The sequence below is a fragment of the Amphiura filiformis genome, chromosome 10, assembly GCF_039555335.1.
Source record: "Amphiura filiformis chromosome 10, Afil_fr2py, whole genome shotgun sequence".
NCBI lineage: Eukaryota > Metazoa > Echinodermata > Ophiuroidea > Amphilepidida > Amphiuridae > Amphiura > Amphiura filiformis.
Genome location: NC_092637.1, coordinates 63,520,341 through 63,545,626, shown reverse-complemented (window position 1 = coordinate 63,545,626; position 25,286 = coordinate 63,520,341). Strand labels below are relative to the sequence as shown.

The window sequence follows — 25,286 nt, the reverse complement described above, 5'->3', positions numbered from 1 at the left end:
TTAGGTCCCCGTTAAGCGCAAAGTCCTCGGCGTGTTGTTATGCTGGAGTCCTAGGAAGTAATGTAATGCACCCCCTCGCACCCCCCGCCTAGATAGATACGCACGACACGACAACAGAACATACATACCTACTGGTTGGACATCGGACAATGTCATGTTAAATCCTATATAGTTACCGCTGCTGTCGCTATCAAATGTAATTTTTAGGACATCACCAATAATACGGTCTGGAATCGAGCTGTAGAACCCAGTGTATCCACCATAGAAATTGATATTGTCCAATGTCCCTAATAGAAGGAAATCATAATAGTACTCTAGACCAAGTATGTCAAAATGAACTGACATGTGTCTTCCTTCAAGAGTGTTGATCGTCCATTCACATAAATCATCAGAACCATAATTCAAGTATTCTACGACGTAGGACTCGTTGATACCAATGGTAATTGGGCTGGCATTCCCACAAACACCTGTGATGGAAAAACAAAAGCAAAACATGTAAAATATCTCGGTTTTGTTTATACACTATTATATTTTTACTGAATGCGCCGGCTTATTTTTTTTGGTATCAAAATATGTCCTTAATTTTGATGAAGACGTTTCTTGCCAATTGTGTTTTTGACAATTATAATTTTGTAATTGATTCACAGTTGTAATAATTCATATGGCCTATAAATTGTAATTCTTATAATTATTTAAGAATGATATTTTTTATTATAATTATTTTACTTATGCACCTGATAAAGTAAATATTCATATGCGTTTGACTCCGTTAGGCATAATACCACTAATACCACACATAATACCCTTATCTGGCCCTATACGAGAAACAAGATTTTCTCTCTGAATTGGCCGTATTTTACGTGTAAGAAAATCAATCGCATTATCGTTTTCACTCAAAAATTTTCGATGGTAAATATATTTCACTTTCAAAGTTTGTAGTTTGCATAATTGCAATTTCTGAATATGATATAAAAAGCGGTAATAAGTCTATAAATGTATGAGTATCGGATCATTTTGAATGTTAATAAATGCGAAACGCCGTCGGTAGACACCAGCAATATCAGGGATTGCCGCGATTCTTGCAGTAGCTTTTATGAATAGAATAAAATAGTGGATACAATAGCGGATACAATAGCGGAACAATAGAGCTCTCTTACGGGCAAATAAACCTCGTCGCGTTTTGCTAAATTTCGCTTCTTCTTTTTCATGAACTAACCGTTATTTTTTAAAACTTGTGGCAAAACATCGACCGATGTTTTTAATCGTAAGAGTATCAATTGAAACTTATAGCTAGTTTCAAAATATATGATAAGCAGATTAGCGCTCGGTCCCGACATAATCCTCGTTGAGTGGTATCGCGAGTTCATTCACCTTTATTCAAACGAAGCACCTGAGAGAGAGTCTTATGTCTTGAAGTGGGACTAATAACCACTTGACCAAAGAAAAGAGATACATTTTGATGCAGTAGGTTAAAAGCTCTTAAACATGCCCTTCTTTTGATCGCACATTGATACACATGTCCCGAGTTTAAGCGACAAGACGCTGTTGGTGCAGTAACCAATCATACGTTCGCCTTGGAGTAAATTTGAGCAAGAAATCCAATCGATATTTCTGAAGTTGCCGTTTAAATTTTCAAACTTCATTTCACAAGCTCTCTAGTAACGAAATTGTAACGATCTTGGTGCGGCAGTGACTTGCGAATTTTGTCCGGAGGGTGACGGATGTTGACTGTTGATGGCGGGTCGTTTGCGAGTACCTGCGGCATTGAAACGGTGGTATGCGATAATGGTTACGATTTTTTTAAACGATGGTCCACGATTTAAAACTTTTTCTGCCATTTTTTTACATTTTTTGACGTCAGTTCGATTTCAATAGACTGTCCGGCACGATGCAATTTTGAATTTCATATAAAAAGAATATCAATAATAATATAAAAAAAGTATTAATATTTTTTATTGTTATTGATATTGATGTTAATATTTTTGATTATTATTGATATTGATATTTTGATTATTATTGATATTGATATTTTGTTATTTTTGATATTGATGATAATATGTTTGATCATTATTGATATGTTGATGTTAATATTTTTGATTATTATTGATATGAGTAATATTTTTTCTTATTATTAATATTGATATTAATATCTTTGATTATGATAATTGATATTGATGTTAATATTTTTGATTATTATTGATATAGATGTTAATAGTTTAGATTATTATTGATATTGATTTCACTATTTTTGATTATTATTGATATTTATATTATTTTTTATTAGTATTATTGATATGAGTAATATTTTTGATTATTGTTGATATTGATGCTAATAATTATTTTTGGTTATTGTTGATATTGAGGTTAATATTTTTGATTATTATTGATATTGATATGTTTGAGTGGATAACCAGAACGCTGTGAAGAGTTGGAACGCTTAAATGCACTATACGACCAGCACACACACAGGCTTTGATGCTGCCGTTCCTTGCCGCAAGCAAATCCGCTGCCAGCCGTCTGACCTCGTTGCTTGTTGTCGAGCTCCGTCGAGACATCGTCACTCGCCGCCCAGACATCGTCCGGTTTTGGTCGCCAGTCTCCGTTTCCTGTCGCAGCCTTTCGTCCCTTGCCGTCGTGTTGTCGCTGAAGGTCGTTCCCACTCGTCGGCGAATCTTGTTTTTCCTCTTTTTGCCGTCGCTTTGCCGTCAACATTTTGTGATTTTCACGTTCGTCACCTTTCGTTGGTTATCGTCCGTCATAGTGTGACCGGGCCTTAAGGCTGCGATCACATAGAAGTATACGGTATTCGCTATACGAAATACGCTCATTCGATCAGGCTGAGTTCATATAAGAGTATACTATGTGAACTCAGCCTGATCGAATGAGCGTATTTCGTATAGCGAATAGCGAGTATAGGTCAGTTTACCAATTTTCTTCGTGTAATCAAATGCTTGTAACTTTACTTCTTGACGTCACATTGCATTCAATGAGGTGTCATAGTGTGCAGAATTAGATAATGCATCTATTTAAAAAATGAATGTACCCACATATGGTTTAGTTTAAAAATTAGGACGGAATACGCTGCACTAAAATCGAACACGCACGATTCCCACTATACTATACTATACTATACTATAAAATTAGGACGGTATATGTTGCGCTAAAATCGAACACGCACGATTCCCACTATACTATACTATACTATACTATACTATACTATACTATACTATACTATATACTATACTATACTATACTATACACACACAGGTATACGGCCTTTTCGAATAGTGCCCTCTTATGTGACCCGGTACTATGTAATTATGACACCTCATTGAATGCAATGTGACCTTAAGAAGTAAAGTTACAAGCATTTGATTAGACGAAGAAATTTGGTAAACTGACCTATACTCGCTATTCGCTATACGAAATACGCTCATTCGATCAGGCTGAGTTCACATAGTATACTCCTATATGAACTCAGCCTGATCAAATGAGCGTATTTCGTATAGCGAATACCGTATACTGCTATGTGATCGCAGCCTTATGGAGGACAGAATTTTATTTAAATGAGGATGACTGTCATGAGTGACGCCGTATTGCATACCCTCTATAGTACACGCCATAGACTTTGTGTTACGATCATTTCGATCGTGGTGCAGAACTCAAAAGCGTGATCCAGTTGATATAGTGATAATCGGATTACACGAATATTTGCCACTTCGCTGGCGAATTCGCCAGCGAAGTGGTTACATAACTTCCTGGTAACTGAAACACGCACTTTTTGGAATTGGTAGTACATGCCATAGACTTTGTTTTGCGATCATTTCGATCGTGGTGCAGAACTCAAAAGCGTGATCCAGTTGACATGGTGATAATCGGATTACACGCAACACTTCGCTGGCGAATACTCGTTGCCCAATATAATAGTCATGACATAGCACCCAGTTTGGGTTTGTGGTTTCGAAAGTTGCAATTAAAGTGGTTTCTTTCAAATAAGGGACATAAAAAACCTGATACTAGTAGAAAAAAATCTTTAGGGTTGTGCAATAATTATGCGCCCTGGGGGCGGGTAAAATTGGGGGGGGGGAAGAAAGTTTTGCCGAGCCGAAAGGTGGGTAGCAAGCAATGTTTTGGCAAGCCAAGAGGGGAAGTGATTTTTGGCACACATTCTTGGGGCGCCTTTTAAATAAAACGCTCTAAAAAGGAAAACCGTACGGAAACGCTTAAATATTCAAATTTAACTGCTCGCAACATGTATAGACCAGAGACGTATCATTCGAGTCCGGACTCGGACTCGAGTCCACTTTTTGTTGGACTCGGACTTGGCTCGGACTCGGACACGAAAAGACTCGGCTCGGCTCGGACTCGGACACAAAAGGACTCGGACTTGAATCCGAGTCCGGTCCGAGTCCAGTCCAATTAAATCCATGTAAAATGTGAAATGATAAATCAAAATATGTCAAAATAGATCTCAAATTTGTTGACTTTACTTATTTGAACATTTTCCAAATTAATTTGGGGCTGTCAAATCTGTAATCTGTCATATATCCTACATATCCAGCAAATCATTTAGATTTATCTGTCATTTAGCAGAATCATAATTATTATTGTTATCATTAATTTAGTAATGAAATAATTGATAATTAAGAGTTTTTTCATGGAACTTTCCAATCAATTAAAATTTAAGAGAGAAACATGCACATGCACTGGACCCTACATCTCAGCTCCCACTCAGTAAATTGGTAGGTCCATAACAGGGCTACGGTGTCTGTAGTTTGTGTGTGCTCACTACTCACAGCACATTTTGTGTGGGACAATTTTGAAAAGATGTTTAGAATTTAAGGTGAATTTCTGTTTGTATGATTATTATTATTATGATGATGATGATACATACATAAATACATACATAAAGGTATTTATATAGCGCCTTTAAAATTTATCACAGCGCTGAACAAGGAGAGAAAGGATGGAAAAAAAACTAGACATTGTGCTCACAGAGCACGGCCCTTAGCCAGTGTTGTTGATTAGACTGGCTTTAATAACCTGTCTAATTATACGTTTTTTATGAGTTCCGCCACGACAACCACGAACATTTACTTCATAAAGGATCGCTTTTTAAAAATCTTTATGAAGTAAATGTTCGTGGTTGTCGTGGCGGAACTCATAAAAAACGTATAATTAGACAGGTTATTAAAGCCAGAAAGGACGTTTACCCTGCAAGTAACTTTGTAAGAACTGTTAACAAAAGCAATCTTCGTCATATTCCATTACTTCCATCCACTCAACTCTGCAAGAATTCTTGCACCAGATTTGCAACATGGAACACACAATCAATGAAAAACAAAGCAACTCATGTATGCGATCTCATTATCTCAGAAAGACTTGATATACTTGCTGTAACGGAAGCGTGGCTTACTGGAGATCACCGTGACAACCACGCCCTTGCAGATATCAAAGTCACCTTACCAGGTTATGAAGTCCACTGTGCCCCAGAACTGCTCGTCGGGGCGGAGGCATATGTATCATCCATCGGAAGGAATTCCAGGTCAAAGAGTACACTGCTGCAAACTTTCAGTCGTTTGTACGGTGTCCCATCGATGCCAAAAAAAAAAAATCAAAAATCCAAAAAAAAAAAAAAAAATTTCAAAAAAAAAAAAAAAAAATTTCAAAAAAAAAAATTTCAAAAAAAAAATTAAAAAAAAAAAAAAAATTAGAAAAAAAAAAAAAAAATTTCAAAAAAAAAAAAAATATTAAAAAAAAAATTAAAATACCAAAAAAAAAATTAAAATTAAAAAAAAAAAAAAAAAATTAAAAATTTTTTTTTTTTTTTTTGGAATTTTTTTTTTTTTTTGTATTTATTTATTTTTTTAAATTTATTATTTTTTTTTTTAGTTTGGAATTTTTTTTTTATTTTGGAATTTTTTTTGGTATTTGAATTTTTTTTTTTTGGAAAATAATTTTTCTTTTTTTGGAATTTTTTTTTTTGGGTTGAATTTTTTTTTTTAATTTGGCATCGATGGGACGATTACACCATAAAACTTTTCGAGGACGATACGATAAAACTTTTCGCTATATAAAATACCGGGAACCAACATTACATTTAGGAGCCATCCAACCATCCAAGGAGGCGACGGGCTGTTGGTAGGCATTTCAAAGTTTGCCTGTAGGGGGCACACCACTAAATCAATGCGCCATTTGTGTAACCCTAATGAGTTCCGGTAAAAAACAGAAACTTTTTGAGGTATTTTGGGCTGGTCTGTAGACTTATTAATCAGAAAGAGTGGCGAATTATAGCTTAAATAAAAGTGTAAAGCCTATACATAAATTTGAGTCGCCAAAAAAGTCGCATTTTTATAATTATTGAGAAAATAGGTCCGCGAACTAAACAATGGCAGAATCGGGACTGCAGTCTTGAGAGCATGTCAAAAACAGTGAGGGCGCTGTTCGCGGCCTCCTAGCGGGAAAACGAGATGGAAGAACCCCGTACATTGAAACATATGTTAAACTTTCATCGATTTGCAATCGACTGGTCATCATAAAATATTTTAAAACGAGCCCAAAAGGCCTCAAAATGAGCAAAGAAAACCGGTGTTTTTACACGTGTTTCAATGGGAAGATTATTTAGTGGTGTGCGCCCTTCGAAGGGCCTAGGTGTAAAATCGTGCTCTTGAGAGATTCAGCCAAAATTGAAGTTGGCTTTCGATTAAATTGCGGTTTTTTGATTTATATAGATAGTTTTTATGTTAGTGAATATATTTAATGCGTTTTAGATGCAAGTCGCGCTAAGTTTATTCTCTCAGAGGCCTTCAAAGTTAAAGAAACTGTCAAAAATTGTGAGAAAACTAATATTTCTCAGATTTGAAGCAAAATTGTCTTAAGGTGACAAATCGGCACAAGTCTTTAAACCTCTCAAATCTTAATTATTTTATAGGGGGTGATTGTTGTAAAATCATTAATATATAGACCTTTGCCATTATGAAACCTAATTTCTTTTCATTTTAAAGCGGTTTTTAGCAGATAAACGGTCTAAAACTATATGTTGAGAATTGGTATTTAATGCAAATCTAGGGAAATAAGCAGAAATGGTCAAAATGTTGAAAATGTGCACATTTTTGGAATGCACCATGTATCTTTGATAGGACATTTCTCTTGATGTGGATGTCACAGAGCACTCAAACCTTGAGTGTTTTACTCAAACCATTTTATATTTCAAGAAAAATATAAAAAAAATCGATTTTATGAACATCATTATTCCCTTGAAGGGGGCACACCACTAAATCAATGCGCCATTTGTGTAACCCTAATGAGTTCCGGTAAAAAACAGAAACTTTTTGAGGTATTTTGGGCTGGTCTGTAGACTTATTAATCAGAAAGAGTGGCGAATTATAGCTTAAATAAAAGTGTAAAGCCTATACATAAATTTGAGTCGCCAAAAAGTCGCATTTTATAATTATTGAGAAAATAGGTCCGCGAATTAAAAATGGCAGAATCGGGTTTGCAGTCTTGAGAGCATGTCAAAAACAGTGAGGGCGCTGTTCGCGGCCTCCTAGCGGGAAAACGAGATGGAAGAACCCCGTACATTGAAACATATGTTAAACTTTCATCGATTTGCAATCGACTGGTCATCATAAAATATTTTAAAACGAGCCCAAAAGGCCTCAAAATGAGCAAAGAAAACCGGTGTTTTTACACGTGTTTCAATGGGAAGATTATTTAGTGGTGTGCGCCCTTCGAAGGGCCTAGGTGTAAATCGTGCTCTTGAGAGATTCAGCCAAAATTGAAGTTGGCTTTCGATTAAATTGCGGTTTTTTGTTTATATAGATAGTTTTTATGTTAGTGAATATATTTAATGCGTTTTAGATGCAAGTCGCGCTAAGTTTATTCTCTCAGAGGCCTTCAAAGTTAAAGAAACTGTCAAAAATTGTGAGAAAACTAATATTTCTCAGATTTGAAGCAAAATTGTCTTAAGGTGACAAATCGGCACAAGTCTTTAAACCTCTCAAATCTTAATTATTTTATAGGGGGTGATTGTTGTAAAATCATTAATATATAGACCTTTGCCATTATGAAACCTAATTTCTTTTCATTTTAAAGCGGTTTTTAGCAGATAAACGGTCTAAAACTATATGTTGAGAATTGGTATTTAATGCAAATCTAGGGAAATAAGCACAAATGGTCAAAATGTTGAAAATGTGCACATTTTTGGAATGCACCATGTATCTTTGATAGGACATTTCTCTTGATGTGGATGTCACAGAGCACTCAAACCTTGAGTGTTTTACTCAAACCATTTTATATTTCAAGAAAAATATAAAAAAAATCGATTTTATGAACATCATTATTCCCTTGAAGGGGGCACACCACTAAATCAATGCGCCATTTGTGTAACCCTAATGAGTTCCGGTAAAAAACAGAAACTTTTTGAGGTATTTTGGGCTGGTCTGTAGACTTATTAATCAGAAAGAGTGGCGAATTATAGCTTAAATAAAAGTGTAAAGCCTATACATAAATTTGAGTCGCCAAAAAAGTCGCATTTTTATAATTATTGAGAAAATAGGTCCGCGAATTAAAAAATGGCAGAATCGGGTTTGCAGTCTTGAGAGCATGTCAAAAACAGTGAGGGCGCTGTTCGCGGCCTCCTAGCGGGAAAACGAGATGGAAGAACCCCGTACATTGAAACATATGTTAAACTTTCATCGATTTGCAATCGACTGGTCATCATAAAATATTTTAAAACGAGCCCAAAAGGCCTCAAAATGAGCAAAGAAAACCGGTGTTTTTACACGTGTTTCAATGGGAAGATTATTTAGTGGTGTGCGCCCTGTAATCATTTTTAAGGTAGTTTGGGCCTCTCTGTGGATTTGTAATCAAAAAGAGAAGCATGTTATAGCTTAAATAAAAGATTGAGACCTATACATGAACTTGGATCGCCCAAAAAGTTGCAAAACACAATTTTTGAATAAAGTAGGCCCGCGGATTGAAAAATGGTCATAAACGGGTTTTCAGGGTATAGAAGGTCGAAAATGGTGGGAGCACACCACTAAATCAATGCGCCATTTGTGCAACCCTACTAAGTTCCGGAAAAATACAGAAAGTTTTTAAGGTATTATGGGCTGCTCTTTGGACTAATAATCAGAAAGAGTAGCGAATTATAGCTTAAATAAAAGTGTAAAGCCTGTGCATGAATTTGAATCGCTAAAAAAGTCGCATTTTTATAATTATCGAGAAAATAGGTCCGCGTATTAAAAATGGGCAGAAACGGGTTTACAGTCATGAGAGCATGTCAAAAACAGTGAGGGCGCTGTTTAGCGGCTCCTACCGGGAAAACGAGGTGGAAGACTACCCATACATTGAAACATATGTTAAACTTTCATCGATTTGCAATCGACTGGTTATCATTAAATTTCTCAGAAAGCGCCGAAAAGGCTTCAAAACGAGCAAACAAAACTGGTGTTTTTACACGCATTTCAATGGGAAGATTATTTAGTGGTGTGCGCCCTGGTCATGGTGCTGTTTAAGCGCCTATATCTCGAAAATTAATCACAAAACTACCCGTACATTGAAACATATATTAAATTTTCATCGATTTGCAATCGATTGGTAGTATTTTTATAGTCAATTTGTTGCCGAAAAGGCCTAAAATCGCGCACGGAAAAGGTGTGTTTTCACGTGTGTTTCAATGGGACGCTGTATTGGTGGTGTGCGCCCTGACTGTGCGTAGCCAGTGGCACAGTCCGTCGTATAAACAGTCTCCTACCCAGATGTACACTTCATCGCCGTACATCCTATGATATGGACGTCTATTACAAAATTGACGCTATTTGCGTGAGCAACATTGCTGTGTTAAAGAGATTGTGCATGTACAATTATCCTGAGATAAACATGTTATCCCGGATAACATAATTATCTCGGGATAATTATCCGGGATAATCTGATTATCCCGGGATAACATGATTATCTCGGATAATTATCCCGGATAACCTGATTATCCTGAGATAACATGATTATCTCGGATAATTATCCCGGGATAATCTGACTATCCCTGGATAACATGATTATCTCGGGATAATTATCCCGGGATAAACTGATTATCCCGGGATAACCTGATTATCTCGGGATAATTATCCCGAGATAACCTGATTATCCCGGGATAACCTGATCATCTCAGGATAATTATCCTGAGATAACCTGATTATCCTGGATAACCTGATTCGCACTACTATGCTTCCGTAGAATTTGTTATTTTTGTTTTGAAAATTTTATTTTTTTTATTTTATTTTTTTTTTTTTGAAAATTTTTGTTTGTCTTGAATTTTTTTTTTTTGAAAATTTTTTTTGTAATTTTTTTGGGGGTCTATTTCTAATTTTTTTTTTTTTTTTTTTTTTTTTTTTTTTTAATTTTTTTTTAATTTTTTTTTTTTTTTTTTTTTTTTTTTTTTGGAATTTTTTTTTTTTTTTCTTTTTGATTTTTTTTTTTTTTTTTGGCATCGATGGGACACCGTACGTTTGAGAGTGTGGATCTCCTGATAACTTCAACAAAAACATCCGCTTACTGACAGTTTACCGTCCACATCGCTCAAATGTTAATCCAATATCAATGAAGCAATTCTTCAGTGACTTTTCCTTACTACTGGAGGACTTATCTGTGTATCCAGGAAAGTTCGCTGTCGTCGGTGACTTTAACATCCACGTTGACGATTTAAATGATACTGATGCTTCTACTATGCTTAACATTTTGGCGTCAACGGATCTTGTGCAACACGTTAAAGAAAGCACTCACAAGCATGGTCATACGCTTGACCTAATTATTTCGCGACAGTGCGATGATTTAGTCAGTGATCCTATTACCGTGATTCGTGGTCTTAGATCTGACCATTATGCTGTCTGCTGTGCCATAAATGTTTCAAGACCTCAGCTTAGTAAACTTGTCATTAGATCTCGTAAGCTTCGCGATATTAACAGAGATGATATGCAAAATGATATCAAATCATCTTGTTTGTTTGATGATGCTGAAGATCGTGATCCTTCTACTCTTGTTAAGAAGTATAACTCCGTGCTGCGTGTAGCATTAGATAAACATGCTCCTGAGTGTGAGCGAGAAATATCCCTCCGTCCTCACGCGCCTTGGTACGACGAAAGTCTCCGTGGGTCAAAAAGAGAGAAACGTCGTCTGGAGAGGAAATGGATCAAGTCTGGTCTTACTATCGATAAAGACATGTTCCATTCCTTCTGCTCTGACTATCGCACTTCGCTTGAGTCTGCAAAAAGAGTTTACTACAACACCAAGCTCACGAGTTGCAATCAGCGTGAACTTTTCCGCACTGTTGACAAACTCGCCACTGCCAGGGTTCGAATTCGTTTAAAAATTTTGTGTAGCAGTTTTTGGCTAATTCATCATAATCAGGATACTTCCATATACTAAAGCACTATAACAAGTGCTATACAAATGCAAAATTGGGTAGCAGTTACTTCAAAATGTGGAGCAAACTGCTATGCGATACAGCCAAATTCAAACCCTGGCCACTGCTAAGCCAGCCAAAATGCTACCAGATTCTTGCTCTCTAGAGTCTAGACGATCTCACAACGCAATTCCAAGATTTCTTTGATTCCAAGGTGGACAACATTCGCTCGCAGCTTGTCAGCACTGATCCTGGAACATTGTCTGTCGATATATCTGATTCCTGCAAAACTGAGCTTGTAAAGTTTTGTAAGGTTACTGATGACGAAGTTCGCAAGATCATCATGCAGTCTTCAAAAACATCTTGCGCCCTTGATCCCATTCCGACATGGCTACTTGCAGAGATGCTTGATTCGCTCTTACCTGCCATCACCGAAATTATAAATGAGTCGTTCTCTCGTGACGAAATCCCTGCTGAGCTGAAATCTGCGCTGATCTCGCCTCTGATCAAAAAGCCTACGCTAGATCGGAACGTGTTGACGAACTATCGTCCAATATCCAACTTGCCTTTTTTGCATAAGATCTTGGAACGCGCTGCTGTTTTTCAACTTCAACAATATCTATCTGACAATGACTTGCACGCAAAAGCTCAATCTGCGTATCGACAGTTCCACAGCAACGAGACAGCTCTTATCCGGGTCACAAATGACATCCTCCGTGCCGTAGATCAACATAGTGAAGTCATCTTGGTGCTGTTGGATCTGTCGGCGGCTTTTGATACGATAGATCATCATGCACTCCTTCGTCGTTTACAGAATCGCTTCGGTATCTGTGGCCTGGCACTGAAGTGGCTTCAATCCTACTTTCATGAGCGTCGACAGTCAGTTCTGATTGATGGCACCCAATCTAACCCCAGACCCGTGACGCGTGGCGCACCACAAGGATCGGTGTTTGGCCCTCTTGCATTTACAATGTACATATCACCTATAGAGGAAATTGTCAACGCCCATAACCTTCAATGCATGATCTATGCTGACGACACACAAGTATATATCACCTTTAATCCTTGTGAATCGGACACTGTCATACCCATCGTCGAACGCTGTGTTAAGGATGTTAAGTGCTGGATGGTGAAAAACATGCTCATGCTAAATGACAGCAAAACTGAGATTCTTCACCTCAATTCTCGTTTTGTTCCGTCTGCACCGATTTCATCTCTTCATATTGGCGACGTCGACGTTTCAACATCATCTTCTGCACGGAACCTCGGCGTTGTTATCGACACCAACATGACCATGTCTAAGCATGTCAACAGCATTTGCAAGAGTGCGTCGTTCGCGTTGTACAAAATTGGAAGATTGCGGAGCTTTCTCGATCAGCCATCCACTGAGAAGTTGCTACACGCATTCATCACATCGCGGTTAGATAATTGTTATACGGTCTTCCCATTTCAGAAGTTGATAAATTACAGAGGATTCAAAACGCTGCGGCCTGGTTGGTTACTCGAGTAAAAGGTCGATGTCACATGAAACCTGTGTTGCGCCAACTCCACTGGCTGCCTGTCAAGAAGAGAATCATATTCAAAATTCTTCTCATTACCTTCAAGGCTATTCATGGGTTAGCACCTGATTACATCAAGGAAATCATTGTCATTCGAAAGCCAACTCGCCTTCTTCGCTCATCATCTGAATTGCTTCTGCAGCCTCCGCCAACTATCGCGCTCAAGACTGCTTCATACGGTTATCGCTCATTCTCTTCAGCCGCACCATCTCTTTGGAATCAACTACCATCATTCATTCGCAGTTCGCAATCTGTCGACCAATTCAAGACCAGCTTGAAAACCCATCTGTTCACGCTTCCTGATTAATGTATATTATTCCATGATATCATTTATTTTGTTATTATATTGTGTTGAATTGACCCTGCCCATTTTTCCATCATAGGGAGTAAGTTGCTGTTGCATTTACTGAGAGTGATGGTGCTGGTAACCTCTCCTCTCCAGGGTCTCACCGGTGCCGGTCACTTACTTTTGTTCCGTCGTGCAATTTTAACCCAGCTCAAATTGTTAGGAGTAGGTTGCTGTTGCGCCTACTAACCATTTCCATCCTAGGGAGCAAGTTGCTGTTGCACCTGCTGAGAGTGAATGTGCTGGTAACCTCTCCTCTCCTGGGTCGCCAATTTTTAATTCTTGTTATTATTGTGCCGGTCACAGATCACTTTGTTTTTGCTCTTTTATATTGTATAATCTGCATTTACTGTATGTTGTTTGCTGATATATTATAAAATTATTTTATAAGAAAATGTGCCTTGTTATGACTTGGTTGGGTTATGCAGATCTCCGTTTCTTTTGTTTTGTTCTGTGCCTGAGTCCGTTTAGGGCCGGTTGCGGAGCGCTGCATGATCTGATTCTTGGAATCATTTTTGCTTTTGAATGTCATTTTTAGCATGTTTAAAATAATAATTTTCCGTTGCTTTAGTTCACTGTGTTTGACATGCATTATTTGTTTTGGTTCTTTAATGCCTCTTCTTGTATCAGTACTTGATTGGACTTGCATAGTAGCTCAGGGTGGTGGAGTGTTCTGCGTTTTGCCGGTACCTTGCGTCCGCTCTGTTTCCTCCCGGCTTGGTTCCCCACTTTGAGTTGCTGTGTGATTCCAATCTTGTACAACCATGTAATCGTTTACCTTGCAATAGTGTGCATGTGTAATAGTATGTTATGTTATTATGCTTTTAGATCTGTATTATAATATTTATTGTACTTGTTAGCTGATATAATATTTATATTTTTAATTATTGTGCCTTGGATCAAACTCGTATAAAATCTGATGGTTTTGCCATTAAGCCGCTCTGTATTTTTCTCATGGTTGGATTATGCAGTTCTCCGTTTCCCTTTGTTTGTATTCTCTTCTGTGCCCCCGGCTGCGGAGCACTGCATGATCTGACTCTTGGAATCATTTTGTTTTTGATTTGATTCTTGTTATTAACTTATTTAATTTTGTTGTTGTTGACATTATTATTTGTGCTTGATTGGAGTTGCATAGTGACTCAGGGTGGTGGATTGGTCTGCGTTATGCCGGCTCCTTGTTTTGTTTTCTTATCCCGGCTCGGCTCCCCACCTAAGAGTTGCTGTGTGCTTCCAATCTTGTGCAATGTACCCGGTCATTTTCTTGCAATATTGTGTATGTGTAATAGTATGTTTAAGTTAGGCTATATATTGTTTTTAAATTTTTTTTCCTAGGTTTTATGTTTTGTAAAGCGCCCAGAGGCTATTTGCGTTGGGCGCTATATTAAATCTCTCATTATTATTATTATTATTATTATTATTATCTTTTTATGACTTTTGACCTAGAGTTGTTCATGCGACATTTGTACCACCAGCCTATGGTTCATAGTGGTGACGACATTGTAGGGCTACTATGTAATTTACGGAGCAGCAGCATTTTGAAAAGGGAAAGAAAGAAGAAGAATCGGACAGAAAGAGAAGACCTAGCTTAGCTAGGTACATACACAGATATCCTTGGAAGGCTCTGTAAAGATTGTTTACCTATCTTTACCAAACCTGGCAAGGACATACCTATTCTTACTATAATGTATACTTTAAAGTACACATGATGAGGAATGATCAGCCCAATTATTATTTTACATGGCTTTGCATTCCTTTTTTAAACAATTCATACCATTCCATGCATTAAAACACAACACATCCACATCCCCAGTGACTGCCCTGCCCAGAGAAAAAAGGATAGATAGCTGTTGGATCAGAACAGGATTGGTGGATTTTCCATGGTGGGATTAGAGGTATAATGAATGTAAATGGTCTACTACAGTAGACTATTCATGGGTGGTCATATGGCCCCCCCTAGTCAATTATAGTGAAAATTACGTTTTTGGTCATTGTCCGTAAGTGGAAGAACTTTGACCGCAAATGATCACGTGACATTTGTGTCACCACCCAATGGTCCTAGTGCTCAACTATGGTCAACATGGCAAAAAGCATATGGCTACGATGTCCGATTTAAGGTATTTGGTTACATGCCGGAAATGACCCTAAATGACCTTTGACCCCAATTCTGTGTACAACTTTTAGACACTAGCTATAGACGATGCATGTGTGCAAGTGATGTCACGGTGCTATGTAGTATGGGGAAGGGGTAGCATTTTAAGTGAAAAACACGTTTTGGGCTATAATGACCTTGACATGACATTTGCGCCCGACATTTTCACGTGGCATTTGTGGCACCCCCAATGGTCATGATAGCCAAATTTCGTCAAAATTGACAAATGCATATTGCTACGATGGCTCATTATATGATTGGTAGAAGAAAGAAAGAAAGAAAGAAAGAAAGAAAGAAAGAAAGAAAGAAAGAAAGAAAGAAAGAAAGAAAGAAAGAAAGAAAGAAAGAAAGAAAGAAAGAAAGAAAGAAAGAAAGAAAGAAAGAAAGAAAGAAAGAATCAGAATCTAAGAAAAAAGAGACCCTTAGCCAAATGCCATTTGGCTAAGGTAAAAAAGGTGATAAAGATGATGACGATGATGATGCAGAGATGCCAACATTAACATCCAGAAAATAGAGAGGATTCAAACAAAAAATAGGGAGACTTTCAAAATTACATGCAACTTCAAGGGCACAACATTTGCCAGAAATAGAGAGTGCCAAATTTGGGTGTCAAAATTGATAAAAATGTGTACAATAATAGGGAGCCTCCCTCTAAAATGTATTTGAATACATTGCAATTCATTTACACATCTTTATGCTTCACACAGCCTTGTGACATTTCTATAGTCCTGAGTTTACATGGGGTGTGCCACAAACACACACACACAAATACCCCCACATGACTGTTGTCTGATACATGTAGTTTTTACCTTCAGGAGTTGCATGTAGCTGCTCATGGGTATGAGTCTTTGATGTATTGTGTGTACCATGTGTACGGTTGGTTGATTGGTTGACCTGGGGTGAGTCTTTGGAATGTCAACTGGTAGGGTGGGTGTGTATAGGGAGAGCGGTGTGTGGTGTGGTGTAGTGAGTGACCTTTGACCAATGACCTTCTCTTTTTGCAATGTTATCATCAAAATGACTTAAAATTATGTGGAAACTTTGATATTGTCTTTTTTGCAGCAAATTTGTATTGTAAATTTTCAAATTAGAAACAAAATATAAGATTTTGCTCCATTATTTGGAATGACCCATTTTTTCAAAATTGTATACAAAATGACCCCCTTCTTTCAAAATTTTATACCCAATTACCCTAGCTTTTTCATTTTGTTATAACCAATGACCCATTTTTATACAAATTCCTACTAAGCAATGCCAGAAGGCAGATACATGTCACATTCAAGTTGAATGACCCCCCCCCCCCACCTCCGGTCATGGACTCTGACCGAGTGGGTCTTATTTTTGTTGGACTCGGACTTGGCTCGGACTCGGCACCCCCGGACTTGGACTCGAGTCCGGACTCGGACACAAAAGGACTCGGACTTGGCTCGGACTCGGATACAAATGGACTCGGCTCGGCTCGGACTCGGACAAGCTGGACTCGGGTACAAGACCATTTAAGGTTTGCAAATTGGGATCCCAAAAATGTGGCATGTGCACGGGGAGGGGGGGGAAATTTTGTGGCGGGCCGAGAGGGGGGGGGGCAAGCGATTTTTGGCGAGCCGTTTGGAAATTTAGCCCCCCCGGCTCATAATTATTGCACAGCCCCTTACATTATTTATAAAGCTATATCGATGTAGGCAACATCACCATGGTAGGACCCACCCAAATTAAGCGTGAATTCCGAACTACTCCGCAAGGCGGAAAAAACATTTTTTGTTTGCTGGGTAATGGTCATGATCAAAAGAGAAAGCGAATTACTTACCTTGTGCCTTCACCATTGAAGATCCGCACACCAGGAGCAGCAAGCACAGGGACATGTATACCACCGTCTGCGCCATGATTGGAAGATATTTCTATATGCTTAAGTTACCTATGTATGTGGAAAATAAAACCAAGCGATGGTTAATATCAGGACCTACGTTTTCATAATGATATTAGAGATATTGCGAAATTTACGTGAAACGTGATACGGGAACGGCAATCGCATGTCACACCAGTCGAAAGTAAGTAAGAATGCCCTCTAGAGTGTGAAATCCATTGTGAATTGGTCAACCGGAGAATTGGCCGTGAGCATGGTAAGGCGGTCACGTTGCGGTTGTTAACAAAATAATGATGTTGCAAGATGACAAAAAAAGGCATTACAAAATGCAGAAAAATGTTATGTTTGTCATGGTATGAAGCGATTCAAAGTAGCCAAATTGAACAAGTAGAATCCGATATGTAATAAAATCTATTTTGGGGGTTACAAATTGACCTAGTATAGATGAGAAGAAGTGAATAGATTTAGAAAATTTTCGACGCGAAATCGAACGGGCAGATTTCCTATTCATTTGTGTATGGAGAATGCCGTCCAAAAACACCTTGCGAAATGGAGCTTTAGGCAAGATCGTGTCGTCTTACGACATCACGCGGTATGAATTATCTGATTTTGGACGGGCAATAGCAGTTCATGTAAAGTTATTTACCACCATTGCTATTTCAATGCGTTAAACAGCTGTTCGAGTGTTTTTCTTATGGATACTATCCAGCGAACACCAAAATGTTTTAAGACATGATAAAGCATGATTGTGTTTTTGGTTTTAGTTAAAACATTTTGATAGCATATCAAGGTAGGGTTATAAAAAAAAAGTCATGAAAACGCTTTTTTAAACGTTTTATACTAAAAAAAATTAGGGCCTACAACAACATTTTAAACCAACATTTGAAATGATATAGTAAAATATTATTGGCAAACACTAGGCAAATTAAATTATCTATTTTCATTTAGATTTAAAAAGTAAACAAGGTATTATTTATATGACAATGGGTTTAATTTCTTGCATTTTTCAAATAATATACATAATGGCGACTTCCAAAGCTTTAAGGGCCATCCAACACCAAACTATGTTTAAGGTTATTTAGACAAATAGCATACACGTGTGAACAATAGCCATATAGCCCGCAAAACTCAAATATCGCTATTCTGGACTGAATGCCTGGCGCAATAGATACAGTCAGGAAAGTGGTTTCGATCCGCATCTTCTCTGGTTTGATGTACCCAAGGCGATTGAATGGGTGCTTCCTATCGCTTTAGATATATTTGAATACATGAATACAAAAGCCACCTAAGTCCATGCGAAGTTATTTTGAAAGAAAAACCTGTGTATCATTTTAATTCCTTCAGTTAGATTTACCTGGTCAATATGGTAAGTTTTACGTGCAAATGAGTGGATTAACCTGTATTAGGTATGACGATTAGCATTTCAGGGACTTCGTGGGGTTCATTTTAAATTTTGGACTTAGGTGGTTTTTGAATCATATACAAAGACAACAATGTTAGAATGAGATTACCACTAGTAAGATAATACAAAATAAAGCACACAGGTATGTATAATGTTGATAAGCATATTCTGCCATGTAATATAAACCACACACTTTCCTTTATTAAACCCATTTTTTGTTCAGAAGTCATTATCCAGCAATGAATGTGTTACAAGTGGACTTTTATACATACTGGATTTCAATCAATGTGTTACAAGACTCAAATCATGGAATTGGGTGATTCTTTCATACATGCTATTTTTCACATGCCCAATAGACACAGAGGATGAATTTGAGTTGTTCTTTCATGCATATAACAGGCCTATGTATAGCAACAATTTCCCATGCTTAACTCAATTTGGCCAAAGTATGGACTTAGGTGGCTTTTGTATTCATATATTCATTTGTCTCAGCATAGCGCCACCATGAGCTTATTGCAGTTGTGTATGTAGTCCCCAGCCAGATTGTATGCGGCTATCAAGAGCATACCAGGAACGACGAGCGTTAGGACCGACAAAAACAGGCTCTGTGTGAGACTAGTTTGGATGCGAATGGCACTATGACGTTCCACCGCACAATGTCGTAATACGTAAGCCATATGCCCGGGCCATATGGCGTTAGAAGTGAACGTCTCTTCGCAATCTCTATATTATGTTTAAATGCTTCAAGATTTTTTTTAAGTTAAAAGTTTTTTCCGACCTCTAAAAAGCGATTTATATTAAAGGAAATCCAGATATCCTTGGATTGTCTGGTCTGGTTTATTGAAAATCATTTAGGGACGCACCATTCGATATTATCGAATGTGGATGGGGGGGGAGGGGAGGCTAGGGAGTTTTTGAGACGAATAAAAAATGCCTCACTGATGAGTAAAAAAATGTCTCTATATGGGTATACATTAAAATTGAACAAAAAGACAACTCGTCGCCGAAGGCGGTTAAAAAAGAATTTGACCCCAAAGGCAGCGATTTTTTTTTTTTAAATCCGCAGCCTTCGGCGACAAAAAAAAATCTACCCCGTAATATCATATGGTGCGTCTCTAAACACATAAATTTATTATTATTATTATTATTATCATTATTATGTCTTTTCACTCATTACATAATACAAGTATAATACATGTTATAAAGATATAAATAATAATACAAAATAAACTATATAAATGCACAATACAACAATGAGTGAAGAAAGTACAGTTGATGCCCATTCATGTTATGGGGAGCATTTTACACCACCAGCTTGGGCAAGTAATGACTAATTTAGCGCTGTGAAGCCAAATAAACTTATTATTTCAGTCTTGAAAAAAATGCAGGCAGAGGTGGGAATCGATCTCGGAACCTCCCGGTTACAAAGCACTGTACAAGACCACTAAGCCAACTAAATATCTATGAATGGCCAAGTGGTCCAAAAAACGCGTAAGATTAACATTGAAGGTTACACGTGTAAGATTGCATCTTACACGTGTAAGATTGCATCTTATACGCGTAAGATTGCATCTTATACGTGTAAGAATGAAGCGGGATATTTAAATTGACGAATCACAGAGTAAGAAATTACAAACAACCAATCATCTCACGCGTAACAAACTTCAACCAATAATAAGTAAAGACGTTTTGTGATTTGTAACACCCACGACTTCTTATACGTGTAAGATTTGGATTTTAGCGATGGACGATATGTGATATTATGGGGGCACACCACTAAATAATTGTCCCATTGAAATACACGTGAAAACACAAGAAAGTAAATTCGTTTTTCTACCCTTAGTTCCGAAAATTAGAAAATGTCGTATGGATTTTCTTAAAGTATAAAGTCTGAAATTTGATAAAAAATTATTTTTTTTGTGACCAAGCCAGTCGACCTTTTGAGCTACGGGCACCTGAACAGCGCCCTCACGAATTTCAGCCGACATTTTCGCCTCCTTACCAGTTCCGGCCTTGATATTATTCCGACAGCCTGTCACTAATTCACAATCGATTTGAAACATTTTTGGAACAGATTTTTAATGTTGAGGTCTTACTCTATTCTTTTCATAAAAACAAGCACGATTCACTTAAATTTAGTACCCTCGAGAGGCTCATACATTTCGCTCAGGCGCTATTTTTAACCGGAACTATACAAGGTTACACCAAATGCGGAAGGATTTAGTGGTGTGCCCCCTTATTAGCGGCGTACCGATGATAAGGAGAGCTCGTCACCAAAATCATAAACGAGGCATTTTCTTAATTTGTATGAGTGCTACAATGTCCAATATTTTATGACGAATCTCTGTCAGGAATGTTCCTACTGTTGGTCCGTTGATCCCGTTTTATCTCACTTTTTGGCTACTTTTTCAGTTATCTGGGTCAATTAATACTCATATCAATTTCAAGAGGTGATGGTAAAATAATCACGTTTGCGAAAACTACTGCGGTGCAGATCGATATCGAGGCTGAGATTATTCGACACTCGTCGTACCTTTCAAATCGGAATACCGTCCATCCCTAATAGGCAATTCTTACGCGTATAAGAAATGCTATGGTGAGATTTCATTGGTCGAAGATGAATACGCGTAAGATGGTAGGTTGTTTGGGGTTTAAATATGGATTCTTTATATATGATTCGTCAATTTAAGCACCCGCTAGATTCTAAGACGTATAAGATGCGATCTTACACGCATAAGATGGAATCTTACACGTGTAAGATGCCATCTTACACGTGTAAGATGCCATCTTACACGTGTAAGGTTACACGTATAATCTTACACGTTTTTTGGTCCACTTGGCCATTCATAAATATCTGTTGTGAGACGTGTAACATTAATCCTTGATATTGCTTTATGGAACAAATCTCGGAATTAAATCAGTAATAAAAGAAGTAGATTCTTATTTAGGGCTCAAATTGGAGAAAAGGGGAAATATTTGTCCCTGCGCTAAAGAAAATATAAGTTAGAAAATTATCAAATAAATTTAAAATAAAAATTGAGATTTTTAAACAAAATGTTACGGCTCTATTGGAAAAAAAGATTTATATCAAAATAACTTGTCTATTTTATATTTATTTATTTCACGAGGCGGCATTGTCAGGCATTGTCACAGACGAACACTGTATAGGCTAAAAACTCGATCCTCATCACTAGATGCTGTTATAGCTCAGTGGTAGAGCATCAAGACTGGTAATGTCAAGATCGTTGGTGCGATTACTCCTGTCAGCAATGTTTATTTTTGTGATTTTAATGCTACGCTACAATTTGTTCAAATTGTTCTCGTTTATTTATTTATTTATTTATTTTTAAATGTATTAATTACTTACTTAATTTATTTATTTATTTATGTAAATAATTATATATTTATTTTATTTAATCAATCACCCACACCTCTTTGGAAAGAGGAGCTCTTGGTCGATCATTTCATTTATTTATTGTTTGATACGTCTATTGATCGAAATAGAATATCATATAATTATTCATATTCATTGTTTGTTTGTTTGATTGATTGATTGATTGATTGATTCATTGATTGATAAATTAACTGAATGATTGATTTGTTGAGCCGCTGCAAGTGAGTGTGCGAAATGTTAGAGGTGAGTTACTTGAACAAGCCTTTAATAGTTATAATTTAAGAAAATAAATAAATAAAAAAAAATGAAAATAAATAAATAAATAAATAAATAAATAAATAAATAAATAAATAAATAAATCGCTTTCCCCCTCTCAGCCTGCCAAAAATATTGTGACCACCCCCCTGTTGGACATTCAAATTATTGGGATCCCAAATGATAGATCAGGTTTGTAGATACAGGCCTACAGTAAGAACACTTTTTTTTTAAACTAAACAGATATTTTACTCATTATTGACCATGGTAGGCGAAACCGTCAATAGTGGTTAAAGAATTAATTTTTGTTCAAAATAAAATTTCCATATCATAAGCGTTTCCGGGCGCGTACTGTCATCCTCCCTCGGGGGGACTCACGTACAAAATCGTTAGACATGGGTCTACTGAAGAAAAATCCTTAGACATATGTCTCCCTTTTAGATTTTCCGTGCTATGCCGGAAAACTTTTACTATTTTCAAGCTCGAATCCTTAGATATGGGTCCTTACTTTCCTGACAATCCTTAGATATGAGTACCTATTTTTGGTAAAATCATGACCCTTAGAAATGGTTATGGGTTCGGAAGCTCGGGCCGCACATCCCCGTCGAAACAAGATATTCCTGAAAAAAATTGGTGTCAGTTCCAATTTACAATGTAATTATTATTTGAATGTAATGTTAAAGATGGAATTGCATGAGATAGGCAAATGTGGTGACTCATTTGCATATCTTGCGACAAAAATTGCATCGGATCTTACGACTGCCGCTTACCACAACCTCATCAAGTTACATCCCTATACGCCTCATCAGTTCTTCGAAATGGCAAAAAAAAAGTTAAATATGCAAATTAGCTACCTAATTTGCGCCAAAAATTGCATCAAGTCTTAGGGCAGCCACTTACCACCACCCTACCAAGTTACACCCCAATACACCTCACCAGCTCCGAGAAACTACCGCTTACCACAACCTCATCAAGTCAAGTTACATCCCTATACGCCTCACCGGTTCTTCGAAATGGCAAAAAAAAGTTAAATATGCAAATTAGCTACCTAATTTGCATATTTTGCGCCAAAAATTGCATCAAGTCTTAGGGCAGCCACTTACCACCAGAAAATGATCCAATTACGTGAATTAAGTACCAAAGTACCAAATTGGAATAACTCAAAACAATAAGTACCAGTAACTTAATATGAACGTGTTACATCAACTTACATGTTGAGTTACAATAACTCAAGTAATTGGTTCTTTGAACCTTGTTTATTTTTCTAAGTTCCCTGAACTTGAATTCAGAAGTTGGCATTACTTAAAAGTTGACGCAACGACTTACATCAACTTTTTAAGTAATGCCAACATGCCCAACAAAGTTGATTAGTTGACGGAACCTTTTGAGCTTTTTCAGCATTTTTTAAGTTCGGATAACTAACATGAATTTTGTTTTGGCAACTTTTACACTATTTTTGAGTTGTCCAAACTTACTCCTTTTGAATTGCGCCAACAAGGCGAACAAGTCATTTCTATGAGTGTAGACTGGCAGCGAGTCTAAAATTGACCAAGGCCATATTGGCGTAGATCGGGGGGGATGGGTTGATAAATTCCCCAAACATTTTGCAAGGGGATGGTCCAATGTTGACACCTGTACGGTGGATTTCTGACCAAAATATCCTCATATTTGGCCATTTGGCTCCAAAAGTGCAAATTTATCACACTTTCACACCATATTTCATCAGTTTAAAACGTTTCAATATGTCAAAATTTTCCCATTTGCGCATTTGTACCATAAACTTACTGTTGCAAAAGGTGCTGGATTCACTCAGTACTTCAAGAAATTTTCCACCCCCCCCCCCCTGGAAAAAAGAAATCTAAGCCACTTACCAATGACTACGTTGTATCCTTATTATAAGATTGACAGATAATACCATTCATTTTGTCTGAGGTAATATTTCACTCACCTTTAGTTTTTCACCATGCCACAATATGATCAGTCCATGGGATATTTAGGCCAAAATTATCCAAGATGCTGTTTTGGGCGTGGGTGAGAACGTACTGTGCACTACTATACAATAATCATCCAAGTCGTCTAACAATTATCTGTATGCTTCAGTGAGCATGGTGAGTGACCGACAAAACGTCCAGGACAAAGGGGCGAGGACAAGCAAACAATTCGACAAAGCAAAAATTGTTTTTCTACGAAATGGGCTATTCCCTTTGAAATTCACACACCCCCTCTGGAAGATTTTGGAATTCCACCCACAATCATCAGTTTTGGGAATTTCAGATCCAACCGTTTTTCATCTGAAATGCGGGAAAGGTGTGGAAGATTTTGGAATTCCAACCAAACTCAACAGTTTGAGTCGTTCCAGATATAACCATTCACCCAAAATCGCACATGTGGCTGTGTCCGGGGGCTGTGTAGTGAGCGCCCCGCCCCCTATTATTGTCTTCCTATTATAGTGGAACCAATGTTTTCAGCATCCTTACACCTCATCGATGATAAATCTATATAGTATAGAATTGGTTCCATTTTTATGCCCCTATGCTTTCCACAAGAGGTCGAAGGTCAACGGGATAATGTACCTCAAATTGTTCCTCTCATTGCTGGGGATAAAAATGTCACTATTGCACTCTAGGGTGCTTAGTTCAGAAGTTATAGAGTAAAATAATTAGAATAATTAGATCAATGCCAAATCCTCCATCGTGCACAGAAGTCAAATTTTTAAAATGTATCAATTCAATCTTAACTCGGCAAACGATTATAGAAAAATACAGTGGCGGTGGAAGCATTACAATTTACATGTAGTGAGTCGGGTAGACTTATTTAGTCCACTTGCCCATTGTGCATGTCTGGCTATTGCTGAAGTCATAAAGCTCTGATTTGTATTAAAGGAAGGTGACCTGATATATTTGGAAAATCAAATTCTTTAAA

The 25,286-nt window shown here is 37.4% G+C and overlaps 1 protein-coding gene across 1 annotated transcript; it reads right to left on the bottom strand.

The window, feature by feature from the left end:
- LOC140162032 (uncharacterized) lies at positions 1 to 24,401 on the bottom strand. Its single transcript, XM_072185322.1, has 3 exons — positions 24,313 to 24,401; positions 17,257 to 17,364; positions 1 to 467 (listed from the first exon to the last, which is right to left on the bottom strand). Exons 2-3 carry the CDS (start codon positions 17,330 to 17,332, stop codon positions 1 to 3), a joined length of 543 nt encoding a protein of 180 aa, XP_072041423.1. The 5' UTR covers positions 17,333 to 17,364; positions 24,313 to 24,401.
- Positions 24,402 to 25,286: the final 885 nt, after the last annotated feature.